Here is a 12,999-nt window from a genome sequence, read left to right on the forward strand (position 1 = left end):
GGCTGAGCCGGAATACAAAAAAACCTAAACTAAGACAATGAAAAAACTTGACTTGAAAAAAAAAAATAAAAAATCCTGACATGAAACTATGACTAGACAAGGAAAAACCTGATTCAGCATGGGTAACCTTAGCATGGGTAACCTTAGCATGGGTAACCTTAGCATGGGTAACAGTGTTCTTAGCATGAGGGACAGTGATGGGGAGGATCTGCCACTGGTACATGGGGAAACCTGGAAGCTAAATACTGAGGGAGTGATTGGTGAGTGAGTGCAGCTGTGGGGAAAAAAACACAGGTGTCATGAGTGAAGGTGATGGCAGGGCAACAGAAACTATGGGGAACATGGCAAAACTGAAGACTAGACCTGGACTTGGAAACTAACAAAACTAAGGCCACATTTACACATAGCCGGGTATTTAGAAAAACTAATATTTCCCCCCCTCCGTTTTCAATAATAACATCGTGCACACAAAATTGTTTTAAAAAAACTTGTAATTTACATCAACCCACATATATATGCCATCAAGCGCCATAATAACTATGCCAAACCTATTGGCGGCAGTGTAGGGAAAGGAATAAAGCCATGCAAGCCAATCAAAATCCTCAGAATCCACACCAACAAATAACACATATATTTCGGACCCAAGTGGACAGTAATCGCTCTATAAACCATTCTGATTATTATTGAAACAGCCGATCTAGACAGACCGAATGCGTTGGCCGTTTTACGAAGTCTACCCTCATCAGCCAAATAGTACAGGGTGAGGGCAACTTTTTTCGTAATATCCATGATAATCCTGATTAGTAGCCAAACAAACTGTAAACATAAGGCGCTCGCATGACGTTAAGCATTTTCTGGCGCATAATGTGACGTTTAAGAACCTAAAATGCCGTTTCTCCCAGTTGACACGGCAACACATAACTGGCGTTATCAGAAATCTCCACTTTGGCTGGAGGTTTTAGAAATAATCGTTTTCTGTGATAAAAACGGGGTTTTGGTGTAAATGAGAGGCCAAACCGCAGGAAAATATCTGCGTCTTCCTATCGTGTAAACGGGGCCTAAGACATGAGAGAAAACTAAAACATGGCAAGGCTAAAAACTAAACAGGAACTTAAAACAAGACAAAAACTCAGAGACATGACAATGTCAAGGAGAAGGGAAACTCTGGGGGTAGTAATTTCCACATTCTGGACATAGAGGACAGATTATATTAGAGACGAGTTATACAAGCAATTTATGTTAAAGTGAAAAAAACAAAACAACCAAACAGTGGAGGTGGTCTCAGGGATCATCTACTGAACACTTGCAATACAACTTTGATGCTTCTTCATAGGTGGTTTCACAACCTTTCACACTTTGAATCACGTGAATGAAGTTGCTTACATGTTGGCCAGGTCAGTAAACAACTTATATATGACAACAACCCTAATGACCCACAAGATGGTTCGGTGGATCAGGAACACATGTGACCTCATCCACTCTTAATGTAACACCACAATAGTTTAAGTCTGGTCTTCCCCACCGGCCAGTTAGTTCAGAAGAAACCATTCAGATGCAATGAAGAAAGTCTGTCTGATAATCTTTTATTAAAGTACTTTAGTTTAGAGCCCTGCACTCCCGCGGGACCCAACGCAAAGCAGTGTGGCGCGGGACACATTTTGAAAGCTCATTGCGGGCGCGGGCGGGAGGGGGAGTGCCCAGTGCGGGAGCGGTGATAAGCTGCAGTCCCGCGAACTAAAAACGTGTTTAATATAAAAGCTATAATGATCTCCTGCTGCTGAAAACAACTGAGAAGAAATAAAGCCTAACTAAAAGAAGTTCAAAAGCGCGATCCATCTCTCCTTTTGTTCAGGAGATGCGCATTGCACAACGACGAGGGACAGGGCATGGTTAACCTACTTAAATAATAATTGGATTACATGTTACATTTTCAACATTCTGGGTTTAGAAAAGGTAGGGTAATTAATAACACATATTGTTTTCATTCCACTTGTTTGCATTTAAATCAATGTAATGTGAGCTGTAGGCTTAGATATTTATGCTCAAATCCACTCAAAGTAGGGGGCGGGGCTCCATCACGCTGTGTTTAAAATCATATTAACTAAAAATATATACTTTTACTTCCAAGAATGGAAATGTGAGGAGTGGCATATAACATATGTACAATGTATTATTCTTAATATTCGCGGTAGATTTTGGTAGGTATGTTGGGTAGGCTTATTGCTGTAAAGCCTCAGCTGTTTGTGCCATATGCGCTCCTGCACCGTGTGCTCCACCTGAAGGATCGGACAGTGGTGTGCGCAGCTAAGATCATGTTTCTTTCCTTAAGCCAGTACAATGACAAGAACTTCCGTGAGAAGTAACGCGAACTCTGAATCATGCGGGAATTGCGGGCGGGAGCGGGACTAAAAATCCTATCTTTTTGTGGGAGCGGGCGGGAGCGGGACTGTAAATTCTGTCCCACGCAGGCCTCTACTTTAGTTCACCATGATATGGATGATTGACAATTTACTCACATAGGATGTTGGAGACCTTATTTTGGGTGCCAGTCAGTTAGCTTATGCACTAGATTACTAACTTACCCAGTAAAGCACATCAGTCCACCCTTGTGTGGTAATACACTGGTAGACCGTTAGCATTGAAAAACCCAGGTTGTCAAAGTGAGTGATTCCATGGTTTGGGCCTGGCCATCCAGCTCGACACTCTGTTCCGTTGATGGTGCAGCGGCGACCATTCCCTGCTTGGGCACAAGGAGCTGGTTTTTCATTCTTCACTGTGGCAATGATGTCTGAGGGTCAGAGGAGAACAGTGGTTAGATCTACTGTAAAAAAAACAGCTCATGTCAAGTTACATTTACCCATATGCACTGTAACCATGGTAACTTCACTTGGGTGTAGGGCAAGTTAAGACAAGGTTTATTTGTATAGTGCATTTAATTTCACAAACACTACTCTAATTGCTTTATCTAATACATTTAATTGCAAAAAGCATAGAGGGCACATTTTTAAAAAACAGGGCTTTTCTGTGCTTGACACCTTGTATTTGGGTGTTTGAAGGCTAAAATCAAATGTATTTTTACAGAACATTTAAAAACAACAAACAATGTATGAAAGTGTTTCATAGTCCAGTAAATTCTAACCCAAACAACAAGACAGTAAAGATTAGAATGATATAAACAAAAGTGTAGTAAAGAGTACAAAAGCATAATAAATAAGAGTAAATAGAAATAAAACCCCATTAAAATGCAAAGATCATCTGAGGTTTCATACTCAATTCCTGTGAAAAGCCAAGCTAAAGTTAAGCAACAGCTTGAATATACCTACAGTGTGAGCAGTGTTTTTATAAAAAGGGAAACTGTTCCACAGATTTGTAGCAGCCCCTGCAAAGGCTCATTAACCTATGTGTAACACAGGTTAAAAATCAGTTTGTACTATTATTAAAATACTATTTATTATTATATAAATATCTACAATTTAGAGACATATATATGTAATTCGTATTATATTTATATCTTATTTCTCCGTGCACATAACGTCACCCTCTTAACCTTTTCACCCTTGCGTCACATGATCGCGATTAGCCAATCCAGTCCTACGTGGCTCCTCTCCACTCTGTCTGCGCACACTCCTCATTCAGATGTGGTGAGGGCGGCTCCACTGACAGCTGTGAACAGAGCTAACTGCCTGCCGTGGAGTGTCCGTGCCGCCATCGTGTGTGCTTTGATCAGCGAGTTGGCCAGGTCCTGATGGTACTGATGGCGGGCTGAGACACAGAAACCCAGAACCACAGCCCTGCGGGTCGGTAGGAGGCTGACACAGCCTGTCCCCTCACCTCTCTCTCATCCTTTACTGGTTGCTCTCATGGCCAAAAACCCACTTTGCTCCATGGACAATTTGAACCTCTGGACTTTCTATACAATGGACACTCCTAGCAGGAACTGAGCACCAGTATTGGTCACCCGCGCATCATTTGTATTATTGTTTTGTTTATGTATTTTGATTTAATTGTTGCAACAACCACCAAACCGTTGAACCAGTACAGTTCTGGTGCACCTATTTTTCCACTCATTTCTACATTGCCATACTGCAGTTGTACATATCGGGGGTTATTGTTATAATTATTTTTGTTGTAGTTATTTGTTTCTTTATTTTGTAAATATTTTCACCTAAATATATGGTACCAACACCAAACGTAATCATTCTGCCTCTGCCTCCTTTTTAACTACTCACCAGCTCCCGCAGTCGAATTTAGGTCTTCTGTTTTCTTTTCTAGCCCAAACACCGGTCGTTAAATAATGAATTAATAACTAATAGTAGGTACCGCGAAATACCCGCTACATATGTGTTTAAATCTGGATTCTGGAACAACAAAGAGAAACTACCTGGTTTACTGCAGTGCTCTTACAGAGGTGGAGATGAAGTGACTAACAATTCAAACATTCTAACAACAGAAAAATACAAACAACAATCATATCCACACCTACACTATATTGCCAAAAGTATTTGCTCATCTGTCTCTACACGCATATGACCTGACCTCCCATTCTTACTCCAGAGGGTTTAATGTGACGTCGGCCCACCCTTTGCAGCTATAACAGCTTCAACTCTTCTGGGAAAGCTTTCCACAAGGTTTAGGAGTGTTTATGGGAGTTTTTGACCATTCTTCCAGAAGCTCATCTGTGAGGTCAGACACTGATGTTGGACAGAAGGCCTGGCTCTCAGTCTCTGCTCTGATTCATCCCAAAGGTGTTCTGGTTGAGGTCAGGACTCTGTGCAGGCCAGGCAGGTTCTTCCACAGCAAACTGGCTTATCCATGTCTTTATGGATCTTTCTTTGTGTACTGGTGCGCAGTCATGTTGGAACAGGAAGGGTCCCCAAACTGTTTCCACAAAGTTGGGAGCATGAAATGGTCCAAAATCTCTTGGTATGAAGCATTCAGTTTCTTTCACTGGAACTAAGGGGCCAAGCCCAGCTCCTGAACAACAACCCCACACCATAATCCCCCCTCCACCAAACTTTACACCTGGCACAATGCAGTCAGACAAGTACCGTTCCCCTGGCAATAATAATATATACTGTAGGCAAAAAGGTGAGACAGATGATAAGAGAGATGGGTATCTGTGATGTATGGAGGGAGTTCAATCCTATGATGAGAGACTATACCTTCTACTCCTCACCACATAATACTTACTCGAGGATTGATTATTTTTTTATGTACAGTAAAGACATCGGTTTTGTAAGGTCATGTAAAATTGGGATAATGGACTTATCAGACCATAGCCCGGTATACCTAGATTTAAATTTAAAAAACAGCAAAAATAATTTTTCCTGGAGACTTAATTTAAATGTACTAAAGGAAAAAATGAAGGAATAACTTCAAGATGAAATTAAGTTCTACCTGTCAGAAAACGATAATGGAGAAGTTTCCCCCCTTATGGTGTGGGATGCAGGTAAGGCTGTTTTAAGAGGGAAAATCATCGCGAAACTGGCACTACAAAAGAGGCTCAGACAGGAAAAATTGGATAAACTAGAAAAGGACTTGGGGAATCTGGAAAAAAAACATAAAAAAGATACCCAATTGGACATTAGTCAGAAAATTAGGGAAATAAAAAATCAGATTAAAGAAATTTATGATGCAGACATTCAGAAAAAATTAACCTTTCTGAAACAGAAGTATTATGAAGTAGGCAGTAAATCAGCTAAAATCCTGGCATATAAATTAAGAAAACAACAAGCAGAGAGGGTAGTTCATAAAATTAAAGACCCAAACACCAAACAAATGAAACATGAGTTTCAAGATATTCACAGTTCTTTTGAAAAGTATTACAAAAACCTATATGCATGGATGGCCAGTCAGGGAGATAAGTCTCCTGAATCTCTACTTGCATCACTTAATCTCCCAACAATTACAGAAGACCAGAATAAAGTCCTATTGGCCAATGTGACTATAGAAGAACTCCAAAAGGCAATCTCTAGACTCAAACCTAATAAGTCTCCAGGTTCTGATGGGTTTACAGCGGAATGGTATAAGACTTTTAGTGACTCTTTATCACCATTGTTGCTCAGAACATTTAATTGGGTTCTTAAGAAAGGAGAAATTCCTCCATCTTGGAGGGAAGCGATTATAACTGTGATACCGAAAGAAGGAAAAGATCGGACAGACTGCTCTAATTATCGCCCAATTAGTTTGTTGAACCAGGATTATAAACTCTTCACATCAATTCTTGCAAAACGAGTAGAAATGATACTTCCAGACATTATACAGTCGGACCAAACAGGTTTCATTAGACAGAGGCAAACACAGGACAATGTTAGGAGGACATTACATGTAATTAACCTTATAAATAAGGATAACTTGGAGGCTGTCCTGTTAGGGTTAGATGCCGAGAAGGCTTTCGATTCTGTTGATTGGTCTTTCCTATATAAGCTATTAGAGAGATTCCACATTCATGATGATTTTGTTAAGACAATACAAGCCTTATACTACAAACCAACAGCTAAAATTCGGATTAACGGAGGATTATCAAATAATTTTGAATTAGAAAGAGGATGTCGACAGGGTTGCCCTGTGTCCCCGCTCCTATTTGCTATTTTTATAGAGCCCTTGAGTCAGTGGATAACACAGAATGAGAAGATAAAGGGGATCATGGTGTCTCAAGAAGAACACAAAATTGCTCTGTTCGCAGATGATATTTTGATATACTTGGGGCATCCAGCCACATCCCTTCCAGAATTGCTCATAACCCTGAGAGAATACGGTTTATTATCAGGTTATAAACTAAACACCCACAAATCTCAAATTTTGACATTCAATTACTCTCCTAGCCAATCCATCAGAGAGGAATTTAAAGTGAATAGGGAATCAATGATAATTAAATATTTAGGTGTGAATATTCCTAAACACCTGACCACAATTATATCAGAGAACTATGACCCCCTAATTTCCAAAATTAAATCTGATCTGACAAGATGGAATTTAGTCCCTTTTTTGGGACTAGGACAGAGGGTGGAAGCAATAAAAATGAATGTGTTACCTAGATTATTATATCTGTTCCAAAACATACCAGTAGAACTTCCGAAGGAGAAATTTCAAGAATTAGACAAATTAATATCATGATTCATCTGGCAGGGGAAGAAGCCAAGAATTCGCTATAAGACTCTTCAATTAGCAAAAGATAAAGGAGGCCTCTCTCTCCCGAACATTAAAAATTATTATCAAGCAGTGCACATAAAAATGTTGGTTAGTATCTGTAACCCCTCCTATAAAGCGAAGTGGAAAGACATAGAATGTCAGATATCTAGTGATATCCCATTACAAGCAATTATTGGGGACAGCGGGTTGGTTACTTGTCTAAAAGACACAAACCCTTTGATAGAAATGTCAATTAGGATTTGGCACAGGGTAGTCAAGGAAAACAAGGCCAAAGAACCATACCGGATCATAAGATGGATAGGAAATGATTCAGAATTTTTACCAAATAGGATGGATGCCAGATTTAAACAGTGGGCTGATAAAGGGTTAATAAAACACAGTGACCTCTACGAGGGGGGCACGTTGCGACAATTCCAAGATCTAAAAAGTCGATTTGGTTTAACCAATCAGGATTTTTATAGATTTTTGCAACTTAGACACTACCTAGAGAAAATAATAAGTAAGGAGGAATTGCAACAAACTAATTTGTGTATAGTGAAGATATTTCTACTCGCTTACAGGTCAGACCCTGGACGTGGGAACATATCAAAGATTTACAAGGTGTTACAAGAGGTAGAAGGGGTAGATACTGCATATATAAAGGAGAAATGGGAGAAGGAGAGTAACACCATGATGCAGATGGAAACATGGGAAAAAATAATTGCACAACAGTGGAAAAGTACGTCTGCCCTGTCCTGGAGAGAATTTGGGTGGAAGAATATAGTTAGATTTTTTAGAGTTCCAGCTCAAAGGATCTCTCTTGGAGTAAGTACATCCTGTTGGAGATTCTGTGGAGAGAAGAAGGCAACACATTTTCATGTGTTTTGGGACTGTCCGGTCATTTCAAATTATTGGAAAGAAATTAAATTGACCATGGAGAAAATCATGAAAATAGTGATTCCACCTGAGTTTGAGACCTTATGCTTGGGATTAAGACCGGACACTGTGAAGGGGTCTGAAAACATATATATGTATAATATCCTATTACTAGCGAGTAAGAAAGCTATCACAAGGAAATGGTTGGTAAAAGATTCTCCTACAGTCGAGGACTGGATCAAAGTGGTTCAGGATATCTTTACAATGGAGAGGCTAACACTCATTCTTAGGCTTGAACGAGATACGTTTGAAAGTTACTGGAAGAAATGGATAAACTTTATTACAACTTTTAGGCAAGATACTGGGTAATGGTTTAACACCCCCTAGTTATTTGACTCCACTCCACTCACCTGGTTCAGTTTTCTTTATTTCTAAAAAAAATAAAAAATAAATAAAAAATTGTGCCTAGATTGCAATTTACTCTGCAGTTAGGTGATCACTGCTAAAACACAAGGAGTTCATGTGTGTCCTTCTTTTTTCAGAGGGCTGTTTGGGCTGTGATATGCACACTTTTTGTACTATATATACAATGTAAAAGCCTGTATTATAGTAGTATGTTGACTGTAAGTACACTTTGGCTGACAGGGCTCTCAAGTTTTCAAGTTTGCTTGGAGTGAGATTCGGGCGGGGCAGGGGCCGGGCCGTGTGCGTGGGGGGGTTTCTTTCAGGTTTTTTTTGGGGGGGGGTCCCTTGCAGTATCCCATCGCCATAAACTAGCTACTTAAAGAACAAAGAAATTGTTTTATTTATACCAAAATCACAAATCTTCACTTTTACACTAAATTCTGCTATATTTTAAAATAAATTGTTTTAGGTATGCAAAGTCTTAACAAACAAAAAAACAGACAAATTAAATTAAGAAAAACAAACATAACCCCAAATGGGCCCCTTGAGCAGTCCCTCTCTGTGTGTGTTTGTTTATGAGTGCTGTAAGTGTGGCAGATTTTGATGCTTGATGACTGATATTGGGGGCTCCCATTTAAAGCACTGTGGCTCAATGTCAGCCATTTTCACAGTCATGATGGATGACAGAGTTCCATTCAGAAACAAACTGTTCCTGGTCTTGGTTTTATTGAGCCCCACCATGGAAAAAACCCTCTCTGCATCAGTGTGGCAGAACTAATACCAGTTTGGCAATTGTAGATAGCCTTATTGGGAATCTGTTTATACCAGTCACCTTTGAAAAAAATTAACCACGGAAGCCTAATTACACTCCTACATATTTTTCATTTTTCATTAAGTTGCTCATGTCAAAGGGTGTGTGCTGAATGTTTAGGCCTACTACTCAAACGAACACTTTAATCGGCAGGTATTGGTCTTTTACAAAGAGTAGGAATACTATAGTAACTAATAAAAGATTCAAATAAATGAAGATATGACCTGCTGATGATCCTGACGGTTCTCTTCCACCGCCAGCTCGTCTACAACTTCTGCACGCATTCAGAGCATAATAGGCTATGTCCGCTGTGCATTCATGGGACGCGTGCTTGCAGCTGAAAGCTATTTCACACCCGGCAACAAGAAATTCTGTTTTCTGATTGGCTGAGAAATTCTATTTTGTGATTGGCCGATGGGTTGCTAAATCAAGACAGCTGTACCAGAGCTATAGTTCTGAGCTGTAGAGCGCACAGTAACCTGCCATTGACTCGTTTATAGTATCGGCCATTAGAATTTCTGTGCGACGAAGTTGATCATTTCTCAGCGTGAGAAATGGCATGTGTGGCGTGTGAACTTGTTGAAATGCGTGTGTCTCACGCTCATTGCGTGAGACTTGAGAGCCCTGTTGGCTGAGATATGCACACTTGGTTGGGAACCATGCTATGTTATTGTACTAATGAAGTTCTATCAGTCGAGTGTATTATGCTGTATATATAATGTAATAGCATGTGTTGTAATACAATGTTGACTGTAAGGAAAATGCAGATGAATAAATAAAAAATTTAAATATAAAAAATAGGCTCACACTAAAATAAGGTGGTTTGAGAGAAAAGTCTTAAAATGTCCAGGAGTAGCGAGAGTGTCAATCATGAGAATGTTTTGAAGATGGTTCCATGCGGTTGGTGCACAAAAACGAAAAGCAGATTTTCCTAGTTCAGAGTGGACCTGTGGGACTTTAAGCGTAGGAAAGTCAGCTGAGCGGGTTTGGTAAGTTCCTGTGGTCCAGTCCAGCATGGATGATATATGTGGTGGTAAGTGTCCAGTGAGCGCTTTGTGAATAAAAAGATAAAAGTGATTATCCCGTCTCTGTGTGAGGGAGGTCCAGTGATTTTGAACATGGCATGGTTGTTGGTGCCAGACGGGAATGCCTTGTTGATGTGAGAGATCAGAGGAGAATGGGCAGACTGGTTCGAGATGATAGGAAGGCAACAAAAACTCAAATAACCACTCATGACAACCAAGGAATGCAGAATACCATCTCCAAATGCACAACACGTTGAACCTTGAAGAAGATGGGCTACGGCAGCAGACACCATTTTGAAAGGCTGCCAAAGCACAAGATTTTGGATTGAAATATGAAAAAAAAAAAGAACAAAAAACATTTTAACATAACAACTTATTTCCATGTTAGTCTTAAACAGAACTTAAGTGCTGAGATTTCATTCGTGAGATTGAGATGACAACAATAAGGTTATAACTTCTGTTTCAGTCTCATAAATAACAAAACAGGGATGAACACACCATGTAACATGTTGTAATGTTGTGTATTTCCTGTTGTGTATGCATATCAACAACTTCCCCAGCAGAGCCAAGCCAAACAAATGGGACAGAATTAGACAGAGAGCTGATCCATTATCACTGACAGATTGCAATGAAGCTAACTCAGCATGTCTGTCATCATGTTTTTTTCACAGAGCTCTCTTCAGCAGTAAAATCCAATCTGATGGGGATTCTGGTCCTATGTCTTCCTTATAGACTTTATCTCTTCTTCCTCACTTCGTCTCACATGCTGTTTTTTTATTTATTTAATTTATTTGTAAAGGCAACAGTATCTTTTTACTTTGACTTTTTACACATGTAGAAAAAATGTGTTATCTATTTGCTGGTGCGTTATGTCGTACTGTGAAGTAAAACAGTGCCGGGCAGGAAACCAAAATGACGATAACAAAGGTTGGTGTACTTCAAGACAAGTCAGAAGCACATATATTTAAAGGGGATAGAGAATCAAAATCGTCTTTTTCACGTTTTTGGTGTTAGTTCTGAGTCTCCCCGCTGTGGGGAGTACACACGAAGTGCCAGCAAGTGTCAGAACCTCTGTTTCAAGTACTCCCCTTTTTTGAATATCCCCCAATCCGTTTTTGTGAAAAAGTGATGTCACTTTTTCAGCAATCGCCCCCCCCCCCCCCCCCACCCCCCACACCCACCCAAATCCACAGCCACCCCGTTTCAGACACTCCCCTTCGGCGAGAAACAGGAACAGGTGTGCCTTCCAAGGCTGTGAAAGCGGACTACGATCGTTACATATTCTTCCCCCGGAAAGCAATGCTCGCGATCAATGGCTTTTATTTATTTTTAACAGCATCCCCAGTAGCCTACATACAACCGCCGACTTTTCCTTTGCTCTGCGCATTTCACGGAGTACAGTTTCACAAAGCTTGCACGATTCCGAGCAGGCTTCAGTTGGAATTTAATGCTCAGTACAGGGTCAGTTCCGACAGGGACAGACACAGACTGGAGCGAGGTGTGCGCTCCGCTGAGAAGCTGATCGGCTGCAGCCTCCCATCTATCCATGACCTGCACGTCTCCAGGACTATGGGGCGAGCAGGTCGGATCACAGCTGACCCTTCTCTATTTGCACCACTCCCCTCGGGCAGGAGGCTTCGGTCCATTCGGACCAGAACCTCCCGTTACAAAAACAGTTTTTTCCCCCTTGCAGTTGGACTTATGAACACTTCATAATCACCTCATAACCTGCCCCAGTCACTTTACCATCATTAAAATTGCACTAATGAAGCTGCACTGTTGTTGCTCTGTATATTGGATACTGTGTATTGTTGTACACACCTTGTACATTTTATATTCATTTATTTTTATTCTTTATTTTTTATTATTATATCCTATGTTACATGTTTGCACCTTACGCCGCAGCAAATTCCTATATAAAACGAATTCTGATTCTGATGAGCTTTCTTTTCAGTCAGTGTATTACTCTATAGCTCTGTTTTCAGTGAGAGCAAGGGCAGCCAATCAAGCATCGGCAACCGAATAGCGCCAACACCTACCTGAGGTTGCCAGATAAGCTCCGAAACGACGCCAATAAGGGAAAAAGACGCATTCTAAAGGCTCTAGCATGGTTGCCGCGTCTGCTAGCGCGAGCGGTGTTGATGACGTCACGATTTCGTGCCCGCCATGTATAGTGGCGCAAGTCGTTGCGCGCCAGTAGTTGCAATTTTCTCCGTCACAGAGGTGGCGCTGCTACGTTAAGGTTACCGCTACTCTACAACCAGGAAAGTGGAGAAGAAAACAATGCCGCTGTCAAGAGCAAGAATACTGTAATTAATTATACTGCTGCAGTTTTCGGATCATTTTAATTTTTTAATTCAGTTAAAAGAGGTAAAGGTCTGAAGCCCCCGGCATCAACAGAGTCTCTGCCCTCTTCTTTGCCTTCACGTATCTGTCCCGTAGCTTCTTCCACACATTCTTACAGAACTCTCCCTCTTTCCCCAAAGTTCTGCCCATCTCTGTGCATCAGTTTGGGGAGTTTATGTGCTCCCGGTGCTGTTTCACTGCAGTTTCGTACAGCTGTCTGTACAAACGCACCTCCTCACTGAGCCTGGTCTCACATCGGTCCATCCGGTTCGTTGTGCTCGGCGCCGCCAAGTTACAAAAATCGACTGGTGCACGACAACGTGCTGCGCCGTCTTTTCAAGGGAAGCGCCAGGCCTGATACGTCATTTTGACGTCACGGTGCGACACCGCCGTGACAGACGCGGC

General features: G+C 41.0%; 1 protein-coding gene across 1 annotated transcript in view; it reads right to left on the reverse strand.

Annotated features, from left to right (window-relative positions):
* Positions 1-12,999, reverse strand: part of LOC142377627 (dihydropyridine-sensitive L-type skeletal muscle calcium channel subunit alpha-1-like) — a 289,148-nt gene that overhangs the window by 211,616 nt on the left and 64,533 nt on the right. Inside the window, exon 6 of the mRNA XM_075461932.1 lies at positions 2,583-2,788. Within this exon, the coding sequence (XP_075318047.1) occupies positions 2,583-2,788 (206 nt within the window). The remainder of the gene's footprint in view (positions 1-2,582; positions 2,789-12,999) is intronic.

Source organism: Odontesthes bonariensis, chromosome 3 (genome assembly GCF_027942865.1).
Source record: "Odontesthes bonariensis isolate fOdoBon6 chromosome 3, fOdoBon6.hap1, whole genome shotgun sequence".
Classification (NCBI taxonomy): Eukaryota; Metazoa; Chordata; class Actinopteri; order Atheriniformes; family Atherinopsidae; genus Odontesthes; species Odontesthes bonariensis.